Below are 26,731 nucleotides of genomic sequence, written 5' to 3'. Positions count from 1 at the left end.
ACTGTAAAATGTGTTAAGATAGATCTCATGTCGTGTTCTTACCACAATACAAAAAAAATGGGGAAAATGGAGGCTGTTTGAAGGACCAACTTCATTTTTAGGAAGCTGGATGTAAATATTTCATTGTCCCAGGGATTAGCAGATATATTACACTTGTGTGCGCTTCAAGGGAAGATGTAACTTTCATTATAAGGTCTAACCATTTCCCTCCACCCTCTAGCCTTCCAGACAACCTTTAGGACCCTTCTAAAATGGTAGCTAGCAGAAGGAGGGCAATTAACTGCTAAAATGCAGCCCAGCTTTGAGTAGTTAGGGGCAACTTCTCAGTCATTACGGGGACAAATCCACAAAGCAGCACAGATTCCTCTGTTAGGTCAAGGCCTTGAGTCCCGCCACTGAGCCCCAAATCCCAGTAGGCTGGGACATTTTGGCCTTAAAGGGGATTCCATTCTGTTGGAATGATGATGAGGTTCCATGGATTTCCACTTGAAATCCATGAAAGGAATCTCAACTTCATTTAAAAAAAAAACACCAACATCTGGGTCTGGCTTAGCCCAGGCAATGACAAAACTTACATCCAGAAGAAGGCTCCTGTTTTTTTTGCAAACTGAATTTGATTTCACGGTACTGTCTAGACATAGCAAAGAATTCAGTTGTCCCATACAACCCTTCTGGTCAATGCAAAGGTAGGATATTCTTTAAAAGAACAGAAGAGACTGTATAAGGAAGGAATATGTCTAGTGTTTAGAAAGCACCCAGTCAGCTGAAGTGTTTTGTTTTGTTTTGTGTTTTAATATCTGTTATCTAGAGCTTAGCTCTCCAGCACAGTAGCCGCTGGTCACCTGTGGCTATTTAAAATGATATCAATTAAAACGAAATAAAATTTAAAATGCGATTCATTATTCACACAAGCCATATTTGAAGTGCTCAATAACCACGTGTAGCCCCTGGCTACCATGTTGGAAGGGCAGGTGTACAACTTTCCATCATCACAGAAAGTTCTGTTGGACAGTGCGGCTCTTGGGAGAAATCATTCATTAACATCACATTTTCTACTCTGCATCTCAACTCCCCCCACCCCCGCTTTGTTCTTCAGTTGCCAAACAGAGCTTTTCCTGTTTTCCTCTCCGGAGAATTAGGAAAGTGGCTATTTACTCCTGGCTAACAGAGAGCGTAAACTCCTAGATACCCCAGAGGGCATTAGTCTTCATTAGCACATGTCGTCATTGTTAAATCGCTCACCAGGCCACAGCACCTGCGTCCAAATGCCTGGAATCGCTAGGTGTGTTAATAGTACCCACCTTGGTGCAGTTACAAATCACTTAAGTTAATCCATTCCTCCTGAGCTTTCTAAATGGATAATTGAATTCATTCTTCTGCAGCATCAGCTTGGGTTCTGAGTTGAGATCTTCATGCCTTGTGCCCTCCCTGCCCCACTCCTGTCCCACCCCCATGCTAGAATGATTATATATCCTGGCTCTGCTCTGAGCTTCAAGAGAGCAAGGACCATGTATTATTCATCTTTGTTATCTCCAGTGCCTAGTCAGGACACGGCAAGTGGAAAGCACCCAGTGAATGTTTGTTGAAGAAATTAATTAATCAATTATGTAATCAATCAAGATGCCTTCCATTTTTCCAGTAGGACTTTCACGAATTATTCCTACAGAGAGTTCATTCCCCAACACGGTGATTCACAAGTCTGGCTGCCTGTTAGAATCACCTGGGGAGCTTTTAGAACCTACCGATGCCAGGACCCCACCCCAGACCAGTAGAATCCAAGTCTTAGATGCGGGGCTCAGGCATGCGAAGTTTTGTAAAAGCTGCCCCAGAGGGTTACATCGTGCAGCCAGGGGTGAGAACCACTGCAGGTTTCTTAGTTGGCAGCCAGAAATAAGTTTTCATCCTTTTTAACGTGTTCACACCAAGTCCCATCTCATCCACTCACGTTTGCTGCAAGAGTAACATGAGTCTGGTCTTAAGAGTTACCTTATTCAGTTATGGGACAATAGTAGTGTCCCCAGTGCTCCTAAGAGATTATGGGAAAGTAAACTCCCTGTGGAAGCTTTATTTCACTGTCTTAATGACGATTCAGGCTACAACTGTATTAAAACAACCCAAGAGAATCTCTTCCTTTAAATCCTCACTGGAAGTTCAAATTGTGAGTAAATTGGATTATCGTATTGAGTTTTGTTTATTTTTTTTTATACAGCAGGTTCTTATTAGTTATCTGTTTTATACATATTAGTGTATATATGTCAATCCCAATCTCCCACTTCATCCCACCACCACTACTCCCCACCCCGCTTTACCCCCTTGGTGTCCATATGTGTATTCTCTACATCTATGTCTCTATTTCTGCCTTGCAAACCGGTTCATCTGTACCATTTTTCTAGATTCCACATATGTGCGTTAATGTACGATATATATTTTTCTATTTCTGACTTACTTCACGCTGTATGACAGTCTCTAGGTCCATCCATCCAAAGAACGAAAAGACCCAATTTCATTCTTTTTTATGGTTAATATTGCATCGTATATATGTACCACATCTTCTTTATCCATTTGTCTGTAGATGGGCATTTAGGTTGCTTCCATGACCTGGCTATTGTAAATAGGGCTGCAATGAACATTGGGGTGCATGTGTCTTTTTGAATTATGGTTTTCTCTGGGTATATGCCTAGTAGTAGGATTGCTGGGTCATATGGTCATTCTATTTTTAGTTTTTGAAGGACCCTCCATACCATTCTCCATAGCAGCTGTATCAATTTACATTCCCACCAAAAGTGCAAGAGGGTTCCCTTTTCTTCACACCCTCTCCAGCATTTGTTGTTTGTAGATTTTCAGATGATGCCCATTCTAACTGGTGTGAGGTGATACCTCATTGTAGTTTTGATTTGCATTTCTCTAATAATTAGTGATGTTGAGCAGCTTTTCATGTGCCTCTTGGCCATATATGTCTTCTTTGGAGAAATGTCTGTTTAGGTCTTCTGCCCATTTTTGGATTGGGTTGTTTGTTTTTTTAATATTGAGCTGCATGAGCTATTTATATATTTTGGAGATTAATCCTTTGTCTGTTGATTCGTTTGCAAATATTTTCTCCCATTCTGAGGGTTGTCTTTTCATCTTGTTTATAGTTTCCTTTGGTGTGCAAAAGCTTTTAAGTTTCATTAGGTCCCATTTGTTTATTTTTTGGTTTTATTTCCATTACTCTAGGAGGTGGGTCAAAAAAGATCTTGCTGTGATTTATGTCAAAGAGTGTTCTTCCTATGTTTTCCTCTAAGAGTTTTATAGCGTCCTGTCTTACATTTAGGTCTTTAATCCATTTTGAGTTTATTTTTGTGTATGGTGTTAGGGAGTGTTCTAATTTCATTCTTTTACATGTAGCTGTCCAGTTTTCCCAGCACCACTTATTGAAGAGACTGTCTTTTCTCCACTGTATATCCTTGCCTTCTTTGTCATAGATTAGTTGACCATAGGTGCGTGGGTTTATCTCTGGGCTTTCTATCCTGTTCCATTGATCTATATTTCTGTTTTTGTGCCAGTACCATATTGTCCTGATTACTGTAGCTTTGTAGTATAGTCTGAAGTCAGGGAGTCTGATTCCTCGTATTGAATTTTTAAAAGCAGAATACAAAGCTGCATGCATGCCATGATAGTAACTGTAAGAAATGTATCTAAGAAGGGGGAAGAAAAGACTTGAAGGTAAATGAACAAAAACTCTAGTAGTATTTGTGGGTAAAGTAGGAGATGGGGATGCAGGGAGACTAGGGAATGGGTTCCAGGTTCTGCCCATGAGAATCAGTTGAGAGAAAGTGCACTGGCTGGAGGGGTCTCCCACTGGGTGGCTGAAGTGCCCAGAGTGTTACTGAAGGTAACCCCAGGTGGGAGGAAGGAACTCCAAGAAATGACTGAGCCAAGATCAAAACAGGAAGGTAACCACAAGCTCCAGGTACAAAGGGTATAGATGGGAAGATGCTCAGGTAAGACTGTAGACAGAAGGGAGGAGAGGGAGAAGGTGGGGTCAACAGTGCACTGACGGGTTCAGGACTAAGGCCAGGAAGTGTTGGGCATCCTTTTTCACAGGATCTGGTCCGTGCTCTCAAGTGGGGGTGATTTCTAAAGGGGGGCTTCCCGCAATATGTTTTTTTCTTCTTCTTCTATCTTTTTCCAAATATCATATAGTAATAGTTTCTTAATATTAAAAAATGTGTTCCTGTGCATTGCAAAACAGAGCCAAAAGAAATAGGATGAGAAGATCCTAATAATAGCTCTGATTTGTAAACATCTCTATGTGCAAAACACCAACCAAAACATTGCACACACATCTCAGTTAACCCTCTCCGTAAACCTGAGATGATGTTATCATTATCATCCCCACTTTGAAGATGAGAAAACTGGGGCCCACGGACTTGTCCAGGGTCGCACAGCCAGCACGGGGCACAGCCATGATTCAGTCCGTATTTGTGTAACTCCGAAGAGATGCATTTGCTCTCACAACCACCTGCTCCCACCAGACCAATCTCCATCTGAATTTATGGAAATCGCCTCCTCACAGCCCAGCCCCACCCCTCACCAAAAGCCCCCTCTTCTGTCACCAGCAAAGTGACGGACTCACACCAGTGCTGGCTGTCCTCACACATTTTCATTATGTGGTGGGGCTTTTATGAGACTCTCCCACCGGCTGTTTTTCAAATTTATTTAATTCATCCATCATGCTCTGAAGCCATTTGCTTTTTTATATTGGACAGATGTAATGAGATTTTGGACACTAAAAAATGTTTTTATTAAAAGTTATGACCCAGAGGTAGTTGGTAGGGACTGTGCCATAAATCCTGAGAAGTGTGAGATTTATAAAGGATATAGCAGCATAACCTTAACCTTTCAGGCCACACCGCAGGTTACAGGATCACTTAGACTAATATTGTCTCCCTGTCTCTGGCCAAATAATAATAATAATAATAATAATTATTATTATTATTAAAGTGGTTATCTGATGTGGTCCTTCCTCCTCTTCTCTTGGCCACTGTTGGCTCCTGGCGAGCCAGGGCCTGGTGGGAGCAGGTGGTTGATGACGGAATTTGCTGGTGTCTGGCCCTAAGGCTCTGCCGTGGTAGGTACGGGCATGTGGGTTTTCCTGCTCTGCTCTGCGACCCTGTAACTGGGGCTGAGTGATGTACAGTCACGTTTGCTACAGTCAGAGTGAAAGTGATCATGGCTGGTGGTTTCTCCACTCCTCCATGGCCAACAGGAAGCTCTCCTCAAAATTTGGAAATAATGCATTTCTGTTCAAGCATAATAACTCCAATTGAATGTCAATATTTCGGATTTATATTAATGTTACACTGCTTGGAAGTCACCCAAAGTGTAATTAGCCTGGAAGCGTAGACCAAAACATGGGCATTAAAAATATATGTATACAGGGACTTCCCTGGCGGTCCAGTGGTAAAGAATCTGCCTTCCACTGCTGGGGATGCGGGTTCGATCCCTGATCAGGGAACTAAGATCCCACATGCTGCAACTAAGCCCACGCGCCACAACTACTGAGCTCGCTCGCCGCAAAGAGCAAGCCCGAGTGCCACAAACTACAGAGCCCACGCGCTCTGGACCCCACGCCACAACTAGAGAAGAGAAAAGCTATGCGCCACAACTAGAGAGAAGCCCGCGCTGCAGTGAAGATCCCGCCTGCCGCAACTAAGACTGGACGCAGCCAAGAAAGAAAGAAAGAGAGGGAGGGAGGGAGGAAAGAAGGAAGGAAGAAAGGGAAAAAGAAAAAATACACGTGTATATAGAGAGAGATGTTATACATACTAATATGTGCTAATGTTGTGACTTTGTTAAATTAACATTGGTTAAGTAAAGCCCTGGGGTGTTGTCGGATGGTGAGCCAGGGTTCAACAAAAGACCACCAGGGAATCGAAATAGAGAAGTTTATTACTCTCAGTTCCTGGAGGAAGGGGCATGAGGGGAGGTCAGGGCAGGATGCAGGCAGAGAGCAAGGCAGGACCTGGGCGCTTGCCTTTATTAGGGTTCCCAGCCTGAGGCCGGATTGGTCAATTCAAACAAAAAAGAGCAGGGTTTTGTGAAGTGTCAAAGGAATCTTATCTAAGGGGTACATAAAGGAAGGCCCTGGGAGGCTGGGGAGAGTGTGATCATAAGGGCTGTTAGGATGGTCATATCAGAAACTGACATTTATTTGTGACTCTGTGGGTTGTTATCTAGGGCCTGCCTCACTGGAGAGGCTAGTGTCAGTTCAAGGCCCGTGCAGGCCGCTTGGCCACACAAAGTGGATACTTAGGCAGCAATATTATGGAGCGGTTTAGCAAAGCTCTCAACAGTTATAAACAACAAAATAAAAAAATTATCAAACAATTAGGTTTGGTCAACTGCCAGCTACTCTTAGTAGCGCACATTTGTTCATACATTTTCAAGCCCGATCCCCTGTGATCTGCTAGGGATTCAAGAACAAATGCATCGTGGTCCCTGCTTCAGGGAGCTCACCGTGTAGTGGGCACAAGCGATGCGCTGTTGCTCTCGGAGGATGGTTTTCAGCCTAGGGGACCAAGGAAAGCTTCGTGGAAGAGGTGGCCTTTCAGCTGCGTTTGAGGAATTGGGTGAGCTTTGGGCTTGCAAGGCTAAGAAGAGCATTTCAAGCAGAAAAGGCCGCATGCACAAAGGCACTTATAACACCTGCTGTTCACAGACTGCTCCAAGTTAACTAAGTTTGGCTGAAACACATGATAACACTTTTTCTTTTTAAAGCAAAAATCTCAAGGGTAAACATCATGCTCTTATCTGCTTCCACTGTTGAGACTGGCCGAGTCAGGGCTGTAATTTAAGGAAGATGGACTTTAAACCTACAAACTCCCCATTGCTTGTATTTCCTCGTCAGGCCCGTGTTTTATCATATGCTGGGAGCATATTCTAGAGTTTTCACAGTACGTTGGCAACAGCTCCCACCTCCTGAGACCACGGGAGTGTAAACCATAGATCCCGTCATCATTAAACTCATAAACCCATGTCATTTGTATGTCATTCACTTCATCCTCATTCATCATCCCTTACGCTTTCAGAACAGCTGTACGTTTGAAGATTTTGAAGAACGGTTTGCAGCGGCAACCCCTGTAAGTGTGAGAGGGCCCAACCTGATTAACTGTTTCATGTCATCGTCCCATCGCTCATTTCATGCTCATAAGTCATGCCTTGTGCTTACAGAACAGAAAGCTGCCGATGGACTTTGATGAGATTTTTGAGGCGACAAAGGTAAGGCCTCCAGGCTCTTGTGACATGAGGGTTGCTCTGGTCATTCTCATCCATTCCATGCATCCTCACCCTCCTGCAGGAATGGGAGGCGCTCTGCTCTGCTCCAGTGCTTGCCTATCCTAATGTTCACAGGAGACTCCTGGTGGGCCCCGCGATGAAGGAGAAGAGTCGGGGCAAGGGTACGTGTGTGTGCGTGGTTGCGCACATGAGAGAGAAAGAGAAGGAGTGTGCGTTGGAGAGGACGTGACACCCCTTCATTTCATTCAACAAATATTTTTCAATCTCCTGACGTGTCCTAGGTGTTCTGATAGATGCTAGAGATGCAATAGAGAGGAAGACACAACCCCCATTCTCAGGGAGCTCTAAGTATAACAGTGCGACATTGCATAGCATAGGAGAGGAGAGGGTGGGGTCAGTAGAGAAGGGTGGGGTAGGGGAGCATAGTATAGTGTAGTATAGTGGGGACTCAGACATGTAAACAGGATGTGCTCAGTCCACCTGTGGAGATAAAAACCAGGCAAGGCTGCTATTTGGTCGGTCTGGCCTGGAATAAGTGTACTGGTTTGCAGCCAGTGTTTATTCAGATTGGTTTATACATAGGCCGGTGAACGTTGTCACCCCTGAGTACAGGGCATTTGGGAAGCCTCTAGGACAGGGGTTCTTAATCTGGGCTGCCAATTAGAATCACCTTGAAAGATTTTAAAGTTTCAGTTACTAGACTGTACCTCAAACCAACTAATTCAGAACCTCAAGTGGTGGGAAGCAGGCATCCATATTTTCCCCTTATGTACACCCAAGGCTGACAACCGCTGTTCTGAGAGTCTCACATAAGCTGTTTGGGGCAATGGGATTTGGGGTACAAATTGAGTTAGGAAACACTTCCCAGGAAGAAATAAAGTCCTCTAATCTGTGTCCTGGAGGATGGGTGGGAAAGGCAATGGGGGAGGGAATGAGTGATCTAGGTCAGAGAAGGAGCGTGTGCAAAGGCCCTGAGGCAGCCCCTCCTTTCGTGAGCCCCGGGTGCTTCTCTGTCTATAGGTCTGTCTTCCCGTAGAACAGGCAGCTCATGAGACTCAGAACAGGACCATGCCTTACTCATCCCTGTATCCCCTGCTCTTGGCACAGTCGCTGATGTACAGTAGGGGCTACACACTTGTCCTGAACGAAGGAGTACCTGATGTCAGAACAGGAGTGGGTCTGTGTGAATATGTCTTGGGGGTCCGTCAAGGACACCTCTGCCTTCATCAATGGCACTTTCAGAACTTCTGCACAGGAGGGACCTAGGAGTCTAGTTGCAATGGGCTAGCTGGAAGAAGGACCAGGGGTCTAACCCTCAAAGAGGTTGTACAGCACTCCAGATGTTATTGGAAAACCATCATTTGTTCGTATCAAAGGATGGCTTGTGGGGGAAGGGGACATGCCTGATGGAGCCACCGAGGGGCTCCCCCCTCAACAGCCAAGCTCCTCCTCCACCCTTTCACCGGCCGTGGCAGCTTCCAGGGTCACTCTGCTCACCCTGGAGGACGCCCAGGGCCTAAAGAAGGGGCAGAATCTGCCATTAACAGCCATGTCTCTACCTGAAGACATCCGAAGGGCCAGGAATGGGAAGGCGAGGAGGAATCTGGAGCTGACCTTGGAGGTGACTTCTTCAGATGGATGTGTGTCATGGCAGGACCCGTGGGAACCCTGGCTTCTGGTTAGGGAATATTGTGGGGCTGGACTACCTTGAAGGAAGGCTAACTAGGGCTTAGTAAAGGGACCAATGGATAAACAAGATGCTGGCTGGTCTGTGGGTCAAGCCCAGCTTCTTTTAGCTGACCAATCAGAGGCAAGTCACTTAACCTCCAGGCTTCTGTTATAGCTTATCTGCAAACTAGAGAGAGCGAGAGAGATTCCTGGGCTGCTGACTTCACGGGGCCCAGGGAGCGTCCAGCATGATCATACTGTATCAGAAAACGTGTTGTAAACTATAAAGTGTTTTACAAATGTGAATGGTTAGTTTTATTCTCATGAGGCCGTTAAAGTGATTAATTACAACAATATTATCAGATGGAACATGGCTTATTAAGTTACAAATAAAACGACTAGGGTTAACATGGGGAGAGGGCCTGTGAAAATAGACATTAGTCCAGATTCTCAAGCACATATGGTTATTAGAATTATTTTTAATTTTATGGCCTAAGAATCCCCTTTTTCTATAAAATTTAATTAACTCAAGGTTCTGTTTAAGCAGCAAATCCAATGGAATGAAATACCAATCTATGTTTAATGCCTCTGCATGTTTTTTTCTCGTTTAATCCTCGAGTGGAAGTCCTCTGGCAGGAGGAAAGTCTGTAACTCAAGAATGAAGGTTATTTTAAAAGTTGTGCTTAAGGAGAAAATTAGCCAATCAATTATATTTATGATGTTAGTGAAAGTGTGCCACGAGGTCAACACATTTGAAATGTAAATTGTGCGACTTAATTATTAACTTCATTTTAATATTTTCTTACCACTGAAAATAGTCGTGGGCCATTTGCAAAGCATTGAGTTCCAAGGACCGGGAAGCCCAGAAGCTTCCCTTGAATGGATTAAATAGAATTTCGCCTTTTGTGGGTTTGGGAGAGAGCCTAAGGATTGGAGTCATTTCACCAAATAATATAAACTATTGTTCACGTGCTGAAGAAGCCTTCCCGAAAACAAGCAAGTTTTACAATCTATATCTATGGATCGTCCCCACCAGACTGTAAGCTCCCTGCAGGCTGGGACTTGTCATTTCTCATTATTATGTTCCGAGCACCCAGCACAGTGCCTAACACCTCACAGTCCAACATGTACGGAAAAAAAGCATATTATGTAGCTGGGAGGGAAGTGAATATGTATAGGGCCCTATTGTGTGCCACGCACCATTCATTCAATCTGAAAGCTTAAGGGGAAGAGCTGAAAGTGAGTTAACCAGGCTAAGCTGCTTGACTTTCAGCGAAAAGAATCTTTTGTGCCTTTTTCACCAGGCTTGCCCCAACTTCAAAATCCTGCTAGTAATATTGTCAGTAAATCTGCAAAGGAGGTATTATCTGGACATTATCTCCAATGTCCAGATGAGTGAACAGTGGCCATGAGGAGTTGCAGAGGTTGGCAGTGGGAGAGCTCAGATACCTCCCTGGGGATGGGACTTTTCCTGGGCCCAGAGCTCACACATTTGTCAGTAACAGAGAATGTTCCTTTCTTTGTGTGAATCGTGGAGCTCCTGCCTTGCCTGGTTAGAACAGATTTCGAAGTCAGGGGTCCTACCTGGCAGACAGGCAGACTCTCCCTGTCCTTTCAGTTGGGTGGTGTTTTTCGGTTCCCCCAATTAGAAACTATCACTTAAAATCCAAAGACGAGCAGAAAGTATTTTTTTTGCAGTGGGCAGATTTGCACAAAACACGTGATTATGTACTTTAAGTCAGGCCGTTAGATTGCCGACCACAGACTCCCTGCAGACTCTGAAGCTGGAAGTGTATGCAGATTAATTTCTAAGTGTGTCTTAAAGCGCTTCTCCCACTGCTCTGGCTGGCCTTGCTCAGACACTGTCGTATGACGGATGGGAATATAGTTGATACAGTGTCTACAGTGATGGAGCTCCTCGGAATGATTAATAGTGTATATATACTGGGCTGTTGTTGATGCCCTTCCTGGTATTAAATGATATGTTTTCTTCTCCTCTGACTACATTTTTTATCTTAAAGATGGATTCTTTTGGGGACTGTCATTTGACTGCCTGCTCTATATGCAGAAAATTCAAGTCATGGCCCGGGTGACCTTGAGGTGACCTCTATGAGACTCAATTTATTCATTTGTAAAAATGGGGATGAGGATTCATACCTCTCAGGGTCAGTATTATTAGGAGTATTTACTGAGAAGTGGCCATGAAGTGGTGACTTGCTGTACTTGATACATGAAAGGCATTTTGTACATGTGGATACAGTCATGAAAAGAAAGCACATGGTGAGACTGTGTCTTGCCTTTGTCTCCTGGAGAATAGAAACAGTGTTGGCATTGGATGGTACATATGTAAAAGTGGCATTATTATTGCCTATGCAAGGTGGCTAAACCCAGATCTGCTTGACTAAGCCCAGATAAACAGCCGGACACATTGAAGCAACAATTGATTCTGGCTACACCCGAGATGTTGTCTTTGGGATCAAGAGGTATCATAATGACCAACTGGGTTTATTGTTTATATAGTCATGATGAAAAAGAAACGTGTGTCCTCAAATCAAATTTTTTTAAAGCAATGCCCACAGCATCCGTTCCCTTTGTGATTACACCATTATCTTTTTTTCTTTTCAGGCTGTGACCCAGTTAGAACTTTTTGGGGACATGTCCACCCCTCCTGATATAACCTCTCCCCCCGTAAGTATGCACTTCCCTCAGAGCCCTGCATCTCTTTCTTTTCCTTCTTCAGTCGCATGGTGACAAAAATATGGTCTTTGGGTAAAAGAGGCTACTGGTGGATTTCAACTTGGACTCTTTCAAGCTGCGTGATTTGGGCAAATTTACTCTAAACCTCAATTTCCTCTGCTATTTTTTTTTAAAAAGGGATTATGATACATGCTCTGTTTTGAGAAATAAATGAGACCATGCATCAGCAATTACAGGCTATCACTGGGGTTCTTGCTGTTATGCTGGGCAGTGGAGAGAGACAGGAACGGGATGTGATCCCTGCCTGCAAGGAACACATGGTCTAGCTGGGAATATGGGCAAGAAACTCCACAGGACAGCAGACCCGATGAGGCATTTGTCATCTCCTACCCAGATCCCACACAGTAAAGGAAGCCAGGTGGTCAGCCCAGTAAAGGAAGCATCTTCTCTCCCTGGCCCTTTCTGCCCTCTCCTCTCTCGTTTCCTTCTTTTCTTCCCCTCTCCATCTTCTTTTCATTTCCTCCTCCCTTCCCACCTGCCTGCTGGCTTCGCTGAGCTCATGAAGCTTTGGATCCCCAGCTCTAGTTTCAGCCACAGTATCTCAGTCATTGCTTGCACTGGGGTAGAGATTGCAGGGAGCCCTCACTTGAAAAGGAAAAGGAAAGAAAAAAAAAAGAATGAAAACCGAAGCAAAATAGAATCCAAGTGCTTTGAGAACTGGAGGCATTCAGAGGCAACCCTGCAGCCACTGCAGAGAAAAATGCCAAACTGGCCCTGCCAGCTCCTCCCCTGCCCACTCCCCGGAGGTGGGCGGAGAGCAGGCAGGCACAGATGCACCAGCTGAAGCTGCTGGGAGGGGGCGGCTCCTGCAGGCGCCGCGCAGTTGCACAAACCCAGGGATGGTGCCATGGGTCATTGGCTAGCTGCACCTCACGGAGAAATGGCTGTAGCCTCACCACTGAGGACAGATGGCATGAGAGCCTGCTGCCCATAGCTGCCGCCAGGGAATCTAGGCACAGCTGCTCTGCTCCGAATGCCTGGTGCCCAGAGCAGCTGTGAAGGAGGGGACAGCGGCTCCTGTCTCCAGGGAAGCTGGACAGTCTAGAGAGTCTCTCCTCCATCCCAGGGGGAACAGCTGCATGTCTGAACCATGGAGCCATGGAGCTCGAAAGGTCTGGAGAGATCGTCTAACCTTAGCCTCTTCATTTTACAGATGAGCAAACTGAGTTCCAGAGAGGGCATGGGACTCACCCAAGGTCACACCAGAAAAAAGAGAATGACATTGATTGTGTTTTAAAGGGCTTAACGCAGCAGCTCATGGCTGTGTTTCTGGCCCTAAACCCAAGTGCTGTCCAAATGGGTATTTAATAATCCTCAGAACAAAGCCATGCCTCCTGCAAGCTGCTAGTCTAAAAATGGCCTCGTCTAATTGCCATGGTTTCAGGATTAATTGCTTGCTCCAGTCTATTCCAAGGGGAAAAAAATAAGCATATTATGGCATCGAATAGGCATACTCCGTAGGCAAAAGGCTTCTATACATGGGTGTGGACCTTTGAAAAAACTAGTACCCATGTTTCTATCTCAGTAGCCTCACCTTCCCCAGTAGTTCATGCGGCAGGCCTTTCTGGAGTTCCAGCATGGGCCAGAGTTTGTACCTGGCTTTAGAGTTTGTACCTGCTCAAGCATCATTTTTTTTTTTATCATCTTCTTGAGAACATTTGCTTCTTTTTGCAAATGAAGGTTCAGGCAGGATTCTGGGAGGCACCAGGACCCAAGGGTCTCTATTCTACTTGCTAATCTTTATTTGTTTATTTAGTCAACATCTGTTTATTGGCCACGTATGAAGTGACAGCCTTGAGCCGGGCACGCAGTAGGTCCTGAGTGAGCGTATGTCACTTTGAATTGACCATTTCTGAAGGGTGAAAGATATTATGGGATAATTTGAGGGCCCGAAAACACCCTCAAAGGGTAGGGGCTCAAACTAAATAGTCGTGATACTGGCCAGCATTTGCTGAGCACCTACTATGTGCCTCTGTGTGGTAGGTACTAAGTGTTTGAAATGCATGATCTCATTTAAGCTTCTCTGCAGCTCTAGAGATGGGTATTGTTTTTCCCATTTTATAGTCTTTATAACCAGCTCATGGTCTGCCTGCCACAGTAAGTGGCCCGGACCGGGGCTTGCTTCTGTAGCACTGTCCCACTTAATTCCTGTGCCTGCTGCTTCCCGTCCTGATTAGCACTGAGCCAGGTCTCCCAGGGGCCTCACGCACCCCTGTCCTTCTCTGTCTGACAGACTCCTGCAACTCCAGGTGATGCCTTTATCCCGTCTTCATCTCAGACACTTCCGGCGAGTGCAGACATGTTTGGTTCTGTACCTTTCGGCACTGCTGCTGTACCCTCAGGTAAGTCCTCTTCCCCCTTCCTTCTGCCTCCACCCACCAAGAAAGAGAAAGCGTTGACTGAACCACTGCCAGATTATGCCAGACACCTGTGGGACCACCATTCTCTCCTTGTGACTCTTCAGGTGACATTGAGAAACTGCCGTGGGCAGGGGGGTGGTATGTTCACAAAGCTCTGGGATGCTGCAGGCTGGAAATCACTCATGTCTTGCACCTGAAAGGTCAAGATTCCAGGTGTATAGCTTTGGGGAGCTTGGTGCACACACAACCATGCAAATCAGTGCAAATCCTGATTTGTACTGTCCAGCTCAGCCAGATGGAGGGAGGGTGGGGGAGGTGTGAGTCCGTGCTCTGCAGACCTCTAGAGAGCTGATGGATAGAAGAGATCTGCCTTATGGGTGGAGGCTTAAAGAAGGGGAGGTTCCCCATGCAAAGGGAAACACCTAGGAGACAGAACAAACTGCTAACAGTGAATTGTAATGGGGCTCTTAGTGGTTTAAAGAGCGTTCTATATTCCAAATATTCTTTAAAACATATATATATATATAATATATACTTTTACAACAGGGTAAAAATATATATAGTAATAGTGTTGCAGGTGCAAATTGGTGGGGTCTGAGGCATCTTGTTTCCATGGCATCAGGCACTCCGTGTAGCTGGCCCACTCTACCTGAACATGGCCAAAGGTGGTATTAGTACTGCTTTTTGCATACCTGGCAAAAAGTAAAGTCTTTCAGGCAAAAACATCCTTAAAGACTTTTTTTCTTTAACTACATATTTGAAATCTGTGGCTTTATCTTTCTTTTTCTACTTCATTTATATAAATGACAGAGTTTGAATATTTCAGAATACAAATTTCTTGCATTCTTCTATAAATAATTACTTTTAATTACACAGCATTAGAAACAAATTCTTGCCACCAAATATAAACCTTGCTGTTATTCAAAGTGAAATTAAAAATTCATACTCTGTTCCAAAGTCGTATGAGCTGAGGGATCATTACGAACTTCTAGAAGCAACAGAGGTTGATAGCCACTGGGTCTGACTTACAGTTGAGAATCTATAGGTAGCCTAGAAATGTCTTTAATTGCTAAGTTTTCCAATCAAATCTGTGCTACCCACCCCTAAAATGGAACAGTGGCAATGACTAGTTTTCTCTACCTAAAATGGATATTAAAATGTCCTTGGGAATAGTGTTATTGAATCTGTCGTTTTAAATAAGAATAACAGTTTTCCAGAAACGTACCACCTTCCTGGGCCATCAGGCTTGTATCCAGAATAACCATGCTTTGTCCCCACTCTCTGATGGCACCCAACTTACTCATTTTTAGGCATGTTCATTCCACAGATATCCACTCAGTACTCACTATGGGCCAGGTCCTATTCTAGGTGTCTGGGGTGTGTCAGTGAATACCAAGGACACAGACCCCTGGCTACAGAGAGCTTACGTTCTATTGGGGAGATGGACAACAACGTAAAAATAAGTAGCTTAACCTAATCCTTGAAAATGATCAGTGGTATGAACAGAAGGAAGTGTGGAGCAGGGCAGGTGTGAATGGAGGTTGTGGTCAGGAGGAGTGTGATGTGAGCCAGGAGGGCATCTGGATCAAGAGTACTCCAGGTGGAGAAATGGCCCGGCCCCTCCCCTACCCCCTGCTCTGTGAGTCAGAGGGGCTGCATGCAATTCCGGCCCTAACATTTTTTTTTTTTTTTTTTTTTTTTTGCGTTACATGGGCCTCTCACTGTTGCGGGCTCTCCCGTTGCGGAGCACAGGCTCCGGACGCGCAGGCTCAGCGGCCATGGCTCACGGGCCCAGCCACTCCGCGGCACGTGGGATCTTCCCGGACCGGGGTACGAACCCGTGTCCCCTGCATCGGCAGGCGGACTCTCAACCACTGCGCCACCAGGGAAGCCCCCCGGCCCTAACATTTGACTAAAATGCCTGAGAACCTGTCTGCACTGCTCCGGGCCCTCCCCCCAGCCAGAGCTTTGAAGGCCTGGATTTTGCGGTCTTGTAGTTGACCAGCTGTGTTGCAAACTGTGGATAAACCACTTCTGCACATTCAGATTCTGCTTCTTCAGCTGCTAAAAAAAAAAAAAAAAAAAAAAAAAAAGATAGATTACCTCCAAGATTTTTTTTTTTTTACCTCCAAGATTTTAATTTTTAGAAAGTAAGTCTAAAGTTAATTTCAGTTAGTGTATTTTTGCCACTCTTACTCTACTTCGGCTATGCTGAGACACAAAACTGGGCTTCAGCTGGTGTTAAACTGTCTGCCGTCTTCCTCCCTTAACCGGCCTTAAAAATCACTGCAGCTTTTGAATCTCCGGCTCCTGTCCCTAATTGCCCAGCCAGTGACCGGGAGATGGGAAATGACCTGGGGTGTGCAGCACAATTAATAGGCTGGGTTTGAACCCTGGCTCAGCCGTTTATTTATAAGCTTTTAGGCTCCTGGGCAAATTACTTAACCTGTCAGAGTCAGAGTTTCTTCATTTTTATAACTGAATTTAAAATAATACTTACCTTGCAACAATATCATGAGAATTAAATGAGAAAATAAAGTCAAGTGCCTCTGAAAAATGCTGGCACGTTGTAAATGCTCGATGTGGAAAATGCTGTTATTATTATTACTCTGACGTCTAAAGTAGAAGAAAATATGTCTTCTCCTTACCTATATTTTTTTCCTTTGCCTTCTTGGGATGTTCTCTTAAAAAATGCATGAAATAAAGTTTAGGTCTTTGAATTCCTGACTGCACACGGCAGAGCTGGCCTGAAGGGCTTGGAGAATGTGCTCTGTATGAGTACAGACCCTGCCACTAACCAGCTGTGTGACACTCAGCTATATCGCTTTGGAGCCTCAGGGAACTTATCTGTAAAATGGGGATGATAATTCCACCTCATAGAGCTGTTCCCGAGTTAATACATGTAGTATAAAACATTTAAAACAGTGCCTGGCAGTGTTTACATAAGTAAGCACTTCGAAAACGTTCTCCGCCCTACTCACTGGGGACCCTGGCTCTGCTACCTACCCTTGCCGTGTAGCCACGTCAAACCTTCCCCTCCTGAAGCTGTAGGTTCCTTGTATGCAGATTAAAGAGATACTGATAACAGCTACCCCAGAGGCTTGTTTGCAAGGATCGACTTCACAAAAAATGTGAGCTCCACTAGAGCAAGGATTTTTTTTTTTTTTACTGTCTTGTTCTTCACGCATCTCCAAAGACAAACAGTGCTTGGCACCCAGGAGGGCCATTTTTGAACAAATGAATCAAATGACATAATGTAGATAAGAGGTACCATATAAGTTCTGTATATATGTTGGAGGAGTCCTTTAGTTTTCACTATTTTCTTCCATTTTAGTCTGCTTTTTTTTTAGTAATGAGGATATCCCCAGATGCCAGCATCTGGTTATACATTGCGATTTTCAACACTGCAGGTGTTTCCTTTCACTGCACAGCGAGGAGATTTATGATTCATCTGGACTTCATGGCGTAAACAGATGCTCCTTGGCACCTCCTCCCTCCACTGTTGAATGTTAACCAGTAAACAGTCACTAAGCTGTTAAGTGGCTGCAGTGGCAGCCACGCAGTGGTTTCCCATGTTCAGTGCTACTGCAGCCCTGCCACTGAGATGTCCCTTCAGGGAGGCACAGTGCCATGTGGCCCGAGAGCCTTGGCTCACAGGTCTGGGGAAAGCCCCCATGCAGGGATCCCTCCCACCCAGGAAGAGCAAGTGAGACCTGCAAGTTCCCAAACATGATACCCAATTACCCTTGTTGCCTTTTTTTTTCTTTTGAATATTATACTTTGTTCTGAAACAGATGGCATGAAGCCAGGGAGACATGCTAATAGCTCTCTCCAGAAAAGTGTGCACAGCCCATCTGTTGGCTCCTTGTGGAAAAAAGGAAAAAAAAAAAAGATAGGGGGGGAAAAAGCCTGCCACCAGCAGTAGACTGACTCATCAGAGATCATAGCACTTACGGATGCTGGAGTTTAATTGGAGACTTAGAAAAATGCAGTGAAGGCATTTATTCCACTGTGACTCATTCACCTCTACCTAGAGCCTTTCTCCAGCCTCCAGCATTTATGGAGCAGTGGATGTGTGCCCGAAACTGTGCTAGACGCAGAGGGGGGAGGGAGAAAGAAAGAAAAGGTTCCTCGTAGCGGGAGCTTTCCAGTCTCATGAGGGAAGACAGAATCACCGGGCACTTCCGACGCAGTGTGACAAGTGCCACAATGGAGATGAACATGGGGGACTGTGCACTCCCAGAGGAGAACCAGCTGAGTCTAGAGGGCAGAGGTGATGCCGAACCACGTCTCAAAGAGCAAAGGAGGGGCAGCCATGTGAAAAAGAATTAGGGATGGCTTTCCAGGCAGATGGACCAACAGAGACGAGAGAACAGGTTGGGTTGTTTGCAACTGCTGCAGGGAAGGGTGCCAGTGGGAGAGCAAATGGAAAATGGGGGTGAGGAAGTGGAAAGGAAAGTGACCCCAAAAGCTCCAAAGTCAAGCTAAGGCCTCCGGGCCTCATACTCAAGGTCATGAAGCACTGTACAGCTGACCTTTGGACAACACGGGCCTGAACTGCACCGGTCCACTTACACGTGGATGCTTTCCAAGAAATACTGCAGTAGTACTATATGTGGTCTGCGGTTGGTTGATTCCGTGGATGCAGACCCAGGTAGACGGAGGGCCAACTGTGAGTTATATGCAGAATTTCCACTGCGTGCAGGTGAGCGCCCCAACCCACGCGTCGTTCAAGGGTCAACTGTATTTGCATTTTAGAACAGTCGTCTGGTGGCAGTAAGGAGGGTGGGATGGGAGCCAAGCAAAAAAATAGTCTGGCTGGAGGCTGAAGCCTTCCATCCATTTACCAAAATGGGCATCAGGGTTGGTGTGATGGCAAGACCCATGGGCAGGTCTTCACCCTGTCGGACCCAGTGCCCCTTTTTTATAACAAGGATTTGTGATGTCTCCTTTAATATTTTGAAATGAAACTCATAGAGAATATAACCTACCTACTTGGTTTTTCAGAAATCAATATAATGTCCTAACTGTAATATAAGGAAGAAATAAAGGAAACTAATTTATAATAACAAGATAATATATAGCAGTAAGGAAATACCCAGGTAAAACTACACTAGAAAACATACTAAGTGGTCAGGTGTGTGTACCTATGACTAGAATCACCACAGGTTCAGACCAACCAGTACAGGAGTGTCACGCTTCCTCCAACGCCATGATCAGGGACCGTGATTTTCCAAGTTGGTGAACAACTCCTGACAATGTTCCAGACAAAACGAAATATAGTCTCCCCTCAAATTACACAGTTCTTACATTCCTGGAAAATGTAGTGCATTAAAACTGTGCAAAGAAACTTTGATTTTCCATGTGATTCAAAGTCCAATCTAGTCCCTGGTGGCACTTTTGGTGCCGTAGCCTGGGTTCCCGGTTGGGGAACTAAAATCCTGCAAGCCACAGGGTTGCGCCACCCCCCCGAAAAATAAATAAATAAGAAAATAAAATAGTCATTAAAAAAATCTAGTCTATACTCAAATAATCGCAAACAGAATGCTGACATTTCTTTGTCATGCACGTTATCTCCCACATTATAGAAGGTCTAGTGTCAGTGCTCTTGGCCCCTTAAATGCCAGTACTGTCTGGCCGCGAAATTATCATGACAACCAAAACACACCCCAGAAATTTCCTAATCATGCCTTAGGAGGCAGTAGCACTCCCACTGAGAACCATTGAACCCTGTCAAAGTCAATCAGAAAATAAGAAAAACAGTGTTGCCAAATTCTTAGTCTGTTGGTAGGTTCAAGTCACTGCATTATTATGACAGACAATGTAAGCAAGTTGCAAGTTTAAATGTCAGCACCAATGCCTCTTCACCCCTCTCATTTCCGGGCACTAGGACCAAGGTGATCTGATAAGGATATTGTCTGTTTTGTTGCCACTCCTGCCTCATTCCATAAAAGTATTTAACACTATTAGATCGATCAGTAGGAAGCCCTTGTGTCTGTCTCTACCCCACTACTGGAGCCTCCTCTGACCTTGGAAGGAAATGGACTGGCTTTGAAGTTGGCTCCATCCCTTATGAATCCATTGAAGGGCAGATCTGAGGCTAGAGCATGAGTGAGGCAGCCCACACGGGATTTCTCTGGGCTCACCGGAGTCACTGACACAACCCAGGACATGCCCAGTGCCCCTGCACTCGCCAGTCTTCCATTTGGAAGTTGCTAGGATACCGTGCAACCACCCTCTTCTTTTCCTGGTCTCACTCCTCCTGTACCTACAAATTCCTTCCAATAGCCATAAAAATACATATTTTGAGAGGCCGTCTACTCTGCCTGGACTGATCATCTGTCTCCTGGGCATGATTGCACCCTGAAAAGGGTGGGGACCCCTGGAAGGACATGGGAGTCTCCTCCAGGCCCACAGTGAGCTAAAACATTACATGGCTAGACCAGCTTTACCGACTGTGCTAAGATCAGAAGTCAGTCTTGGCCATCTGCGTGAGGCAGTGGGAGGAATGCTGCCTCTGGGGACCGATGACCTCAGTTCAGGTCCTGATCCCAGCTTGTCTCAGCTGTGTGAGCCTGAATGAGGTGCTTTTCTTCTCTGAGCACCAATCTCCTTATCTCTCAAATGGAGATGACGACACCGACCCTGCAGGGATTTTGTAAAGATGTGAAGCACCTAATACTGTACCTAGCATGTTGTAAGCATTTAATAGGTGGAAATGATTATTGTTTCTATTATTATGGTACAGAGTATCACTTGGGCTCCTTTTAAAATGACTAGATCTCACCTGAAAGGAATAATATAGCAAAAAATTACGGTGACATATGTGAGTACACCCCCTGGAGTTTTGCAGTGCCCAACCTATGCCACTGTATGAGGTGGTCCTGAGTAGATGCTAACTTACATTTTTTTTTTAATCTTTAAATGAACCCAATGAGGCGCAGAAGGTATTTTCTACCCATTTTACAGATAAGGAGAGGCTTAGAGAGCTTCTGCAGCTCTCCCCAAATTCCATAGATAAGAAGTGGCAGTCTGAATTTTAACCTTGGCCTCTAAAACTCCACCATTTTGATTCTTAATCATTTTGCACACCGCTTCGATGCTGAGAAGGAAGATGTTATAACCTGGCTTTACAACAAAGAGCTTGACTCTTAGAGAGCTGAAGCATTTGGGAATGCCCTGAGTCTAGCAAGAAGGGGAGGCAAGATTCAAACCCAGATGTGCCTGGTTTCCAGCGCTCTGCCTTTTCCACTGAGACACACTGGCTTCTGAGGTTGTGTGATGTCAGAAACCTCTAAGCATTATAAGACTATAAGAACTTTAAGAACTATAGTAATATTATCATCACTCCCCAGATCTCTGCCTGGTGTCCCCCTAACTGTATTCAAGTCTCTGCTTACAAGTCATCTCAGAGCAGTTTTCCCTGACCAGGGCTCTAGAAGACAGACTCCAGGAGAGCAGGGACTTCTGTCTTACTCACCTTTGCATCCTAGTACACAGCCTGACACTCAACAGTTGCTTGGTCCCTTTCTGCCCATCCCTTGACTCCCTGAATAATTCTTACCCAAGGCGCCTGACTCTTCTTTTTAACCTTGCAGGTTATGTTGCAATGGGCGCCGTCCTCCCATCCTTCTGGGGCCAGCAGCCCCTTGTCCAACAGCAGATCGCCATGGGTGCTCAGCCAGCAGTCGCTCAGGTGATGCCAGGGGCTCAGCCCATCGCATGGGGCCAGCCGGGTCTCTTCCCTGCCACTCAGCAGCCCTGGCCCACCGTGGCCGGGCAGTTTCCGCCAGCCACCTTCATGCCCACACAAACTGTTATGCCTTTGCCAGCTGCCATGTTCCAAGGTCCCCTCACCCCCCTTGCAACCGTCCCAGCCACGGGTGACTCCGCCAGGTCAAGTCCACAGACCGACAAGCCCAGGCAGAAAATGGGGAAAGAAATGTTTAAGGATTTCCAGATGGCCCAGCCTCCACCCGTGCCCTCCCGCAAACCTGACCAGCCCTCCCTCACCTGCACCTCAGAGGCCTTCTCCAGTTACTTCAACAAAGTCGGGGTGGCACAGGATACAGACGACTGTGATGACTTTGACATCTCCCAGTTGAATTTGACTCCTGTGACTTCTACTACACCATCGACCAACTCACGTGAGTGCCCTTCTCTGAAGGCATAAACCCCCAGGGATCAGTTGATGCCTTGCTTCTGGCGTCAGGGAAATCACCTCGGTTGCATTCCACAGGCCTCTTTGTGTATATGACTGCTGCTACGAATAGCCTCCCGTGATTAGGTGCCAATCCTACGCACCTTCTCCACGTGCTTTATGTTTATTATTTCTATACTCCTAACAATGCGAGTGGCAAGTTTCGTTAGACCTGTTAGACAGATAACGAAAGTGAGATTCAAAGACAAAGAAAATAGACAAAAGGGTGGAATCGGATACAGGCCTGTTATTTATCTAGCATGTTACTCTGGCCCTTAAGCTTTTGTTCCCTTGCACATCCATGTATTCATTTATGTATATCCCAGCTCTGACACATAGATTTGGGTATGCCTTATTGAATTAAAAATGAATGGTGTGTGTGCATTTAAAAAATGTTAGGGACAAGTATAAAAAATTAGAAAAGTAAGATCAGGAGAAAACACAGGCCAGAGGTAGAGCAGCCATAAGGCCTCCTACAGCTGGTAGAGTGGCAGCCAGAGTTTGCTCAAAGCTTCAGGTAGTCAGAACGCTCTGCGCTGGGAATCCAGAGAGTGGCGTGATTACTTACTAGTTTTGTGTCGATGGGCAAGTCATTTTACTTCTCTGGGCCTCAATGTCCTCATCTGTCTTAGGCTAAGGGTCATAAAAGGATTCAGTGGTACATGTACTAAAACGTTACGTGCCTCACAGAGTTGGAAGTATTTTTATCATCATTGTTATGGCATACTGAGCGGGTTTGCGCAGTCTTGGGCTGAGGTTCTCATCCTGCCTTCTCCACCCCAAACTGTGTCTTCGGGCAAGGGTGTGACTTCCTTTAACCTCAGCTGTGTCTTGGGTGAAATAAGTGAGCTAGCTTCAATAGCTCTGTGCCTTGTCCTAGTTCTGGCATATTCGGTGATTCTATCCCAGCTCACTTTTCTATGGCCAGCATCTGGAAAACCAGCACTGTGCAGCCAATCAGAATCCAGATGTACTTAGGCACGCCGATGCCTGGTTGACACCACCCGGGGAAGGTGTCTGGTGATCCAGCCTGTGCCTTGACAGTTGATAAGGGGAAGGAAAAGGCTCATGGAACAGTGAGGTTGGCGTTTTCATTACTGTCACAGATGGTACGGATTACTGCTTAGCCAGTCCCGTGAATTGTCAAAAAAAATCTAATGTTAACACAATTAGATAGTGTCACTTCAGCAAGGTTTGGGATGCTGTTCTGAAAATGAACCTCTTCTATGGGTATAAATAACCTACTTCCTCTCAGGCCATATGATCTACATGGTGGGGGCATCTCTATTCACTCCAGCTCACGGGGTTTCGATGAAGAATCATGAATAAAAAATGAAATGCTAAAGAAATGACAGCCATGCAGAAAAAGCAAGCATCTCTTGAAGACAAATGTCTCTCTTTCAAGGGGCTTGTGTGCCAGCTATATATATAAAAGAGGGAAGTTTAAGTTCTTTGAGGACAGGGAATATGTCTTAATCATCCTCGTGCTGCTACACGTCTCGTGATGGTTGTGTGGTGTCTGGCACATGGGATGTGTTTTGGAACGATTGTAGAGGATGAAGGTACAACACAAAGGCTACTCAGCTACTGTCGTGTGTCGGAGCGGGAGATTTTGGTCCAGATAATTTTTTGCTGTGGGCGGCTGTCCTGTGGACTGTAGGATGTTTAGCAGCATCCCTGGCCTCTAGCCAGGGCCACTAGACGCCCGGTAGCACACATCCTCTTCCCCTACCATGATGACCAAAAATGATTCTAGATAGTGCCAGATGTCCCTTGGGAGTAAAATTGTCCTAGATTGAGAACCACAGTTTTAGGGTCTAGAGGTATTCTACAAAACTTTCTGAAGGTTCAGATACTTGCATAAATAAACTTCGAGTTTTGCATCCCACTGATTCCATCCAATAAGTATGAGCAGTATATCTCTCAGAATCGGCATCTCTGTCAGGGTTGTCAGCCTTTAGTAAGCAAGAAACCATGTCAAACACCGTTCAGAATCCAATTACCCTCATAATTATTAAGCACCTACCGCATATCAAGGTGTTTTCATAAAGCTTATCTCATTTAAACTCTCTCTAACTGGTTTGTTCTATAGGCATCTCATGAAACAAAACAGACTTCCTTTTAAATTAAAAAAAAAGAAACAGTGTTTTATTTTAAAGAAAATGAGTGCAACCTATCTTTTTTTTTTTTTTTTTTTTTGCGGTACGCGGGCCTCTCACTGTTGTGGCCTCTCCCGGTGCGGAGCACAGGCTCCGGACGCGCAGGCTCAGCGGCCATGGCTCACGGGCCCAGCCGCTCCGCGGCATGTGGGATCCTCCCGGACCGGGGCACGAACCCATGTCCCCCACATCGGCAGGCGGACTCTCAACCACTGCGCCGCCAGGGAAGCCCGCAACCTATCTTTATATCCTCTTATCCATCAGCATCACCTTTCGAATGTTTTGAGTGGAGAGGAACCAAAAGTACACCTCAAATAGAAATAGAAAAGCACAGTGGACTGAACACTGTCAGATTTGTGTTAAATCCGAGCGCTCCTGCTTCATGGTTGTGTTAACTCTAAGAAAGGCACTTCACCTCTCTGAGCCGCAGTTTCTTCATCAGAAAAAGACAATAGGTACAGTAGCACCTTGCAGGGTTTATATTAGCATAATGAATGCAAAGTGCCTAGCACCGTGTGTAGCTTGCTGGCCCGCAATAAATAGCATCATCATTCTAAAGAGAGATTCATCGAGGCAAAAGCAACCCACCAAGTTTTATAATCACTCACTGTCTGATAAGCAGCCAGATTTTGTAAATTCTGGGATGTAATGGCAGGGAGGCCTTGTCAATGGCTTTTGAAATTCAGCTACTGAATCAAGCCACGCCTCCCCCCCTCCCTTGGGGCTGAGCCAGTGCTGGGTATTTTCAATGCCAATTTAGACATTATTGAAAAGAAAAACAAAGAAATTATTGAAAGGAAAGTAGTTTCTAATGGCGTATTTATTATAAACCTCTGGGATAAAGGAGACAAGGAAAATGTGGGAAGGTTAGGACAGAAAATGGAGATCCTTATGGAACAAGGAGAAAAGTGGCAGCTGTGAAGTTGCCGTCAGCTACATTCATTTTCCCAGATCACTGAGACACTCTATTCAGCACGTGTTTATCAAATACCTACTGTGTGCCAGGATACAAAGCCTGCTTCTACCACTTGCCAAGTCTGTGGCCTTGAGCAGTTTAGCAATCTTCACCTTCCTTATCTGTAAAATTGGAAGAACCCCACCTCGAAGAGGCTTTATGCGGGTCAGCGATATCGCCTGTAAAATTTCTGATGGCTTCCGACACATAGAAGGCACTCAATAAATGCACATCACTCTCCTCTTCTCTATTTATTCTTATTGAAATAATTACATGAAGTTAAGAAAGAAGACTGTAGTCCAGCAGGTCTCAACTTGAGTCTGCAGAAACACAGAATTTCTGATTCAGTAGGTGTATCTAGGGTGGGGTCCAAGGATTTGTATTACTATCAAGTTCCCACCAGCTCCTTCCTGACCATCAAATTTGTGAGAGGACAAGATTCATAGGTACAGAGGAGATATTAAACCGTTCAACCGATTTGACTTGTGATAGGAAGGGAGGAGTCCTGGGATTTGACTTGAATATAATCATATCCCTGAGGTTTCTGTGGGGTATAAACGGTTACTGCCGGACACTTAGGATGTTTTCTTTTTTTGCATGGTCTCCATGTAGCTCCAACCCCAGCCCCTAGACAGAGCTCTCCATCCAAATCATCTGCATCCCACGCCAGTGATCCGACCACCGATGACATCTTTGAAGAGGGCTTTGAAAGTCCCAGCAAAAGTGAAGAGCAAGAAGCTGTAAGTGACCGGTTTGTTCTTTCGGTTTTTTTTTTTCTTCAATTTAAAACCTCTGTATCTGAAATGGACAATGCATGAGGAAACCTATGTAGAAAAGAATGCTGGCTCAGACTCTTAAGTTCTAAAGGGGTGACTAAAGGCATTTTCTTTTATGTTCAAATGAGCAGCTGAAAACCGTTATCCTTTCATTAAGTTGTTACTCCAAGTTCTCACATTTGCGGAAGTGGCATCCTCTAAAGGAAGTGCTGCCTCCTTTAAAATAACAGAGTGTATGTGTGCATGAAAATATGCCCAGCTGTCTTATATTTTCAATTACTGAAAAGAAAAAAAAAAAGTGTTATCTTCTTGTGTTCTAGCCTGATGGGTCACAGGCCTCATCCAACAGTGATCCCTTTGGTGAGCCCAGTGGTGATAATATAAGTCCACAGGCCGGTAGCTAGATAGCACAGGTCTGGGTAGGTATCTGTCCTTTTGATCTCCCACCCTTAAGCCATCCGCTTTCCCTTTTGCTTGTTTGTTACCTCAAGTCACATCCCTGATGTTTACATCATCTCGCCTTGCCTGGTGTCTGTTTTCCACCTTGTTTATCCTCATGGATGCATGACCTTTGACAT

General features: G+C 45.2%; 1 protein-coding gene across 4 annotated transcripts in view; it reads left to right on the top strand.

The window, feature by feature from the left end:
* The window catches only part of DAB1 (DAB adaptor protein 1), a 417,088-nt gene that overhangs the window by 374,947 nt on the left and 15,410 nt on the right, over positions 1-26,731 (top strand). For 3 of the 4 annotated variants that reach the window (XM_060005432.1, XM_060005424.1, XM_060005451.1), the window contains 5 exons: positions 11,572-11,634; positions 13,937-14,045; positions 21,662-22,210; positions 25,990-26,117; positions 26,474-26,572. In XM_060005432.1, the coding sequence (XP_059861415.1) occupies positions 11,572-11,634; positions 13,937-14,045; positions 21,662-22,210; positions 25,990-26,117; positions 26,474-26,557 (933 nt within the window). In that variant the 3' untranslated portion in view covers positions 26,558-26,572. The remainder of the gene's footprint in view (positions 1-11,571; positions 11,635-13,936; positions 14,046-21,661; positions 22,211-25,989; positions 26,118-26,473; positions 26,573-26,731) is intronic. The other variant, XM_060005441.1, reaches the window with a different exon arrangement.

The sequence above is a fragment of the Delphinus delphis genome, chromosome 1 (assembly GCF_949987515.2).
Source record: "Delphinus delphis chromosome 1, mDelDel1.2, whole genome shotgun sequence".
NCBI lineage: Eukaryota > Metazoa > Chordata > Mammalia > Artiodactyla > Delphinidae > Delphinus > Delphinus delphis.
This window is presented reverse-complemented; position numbering and strand designations above follow the sequence as displayed.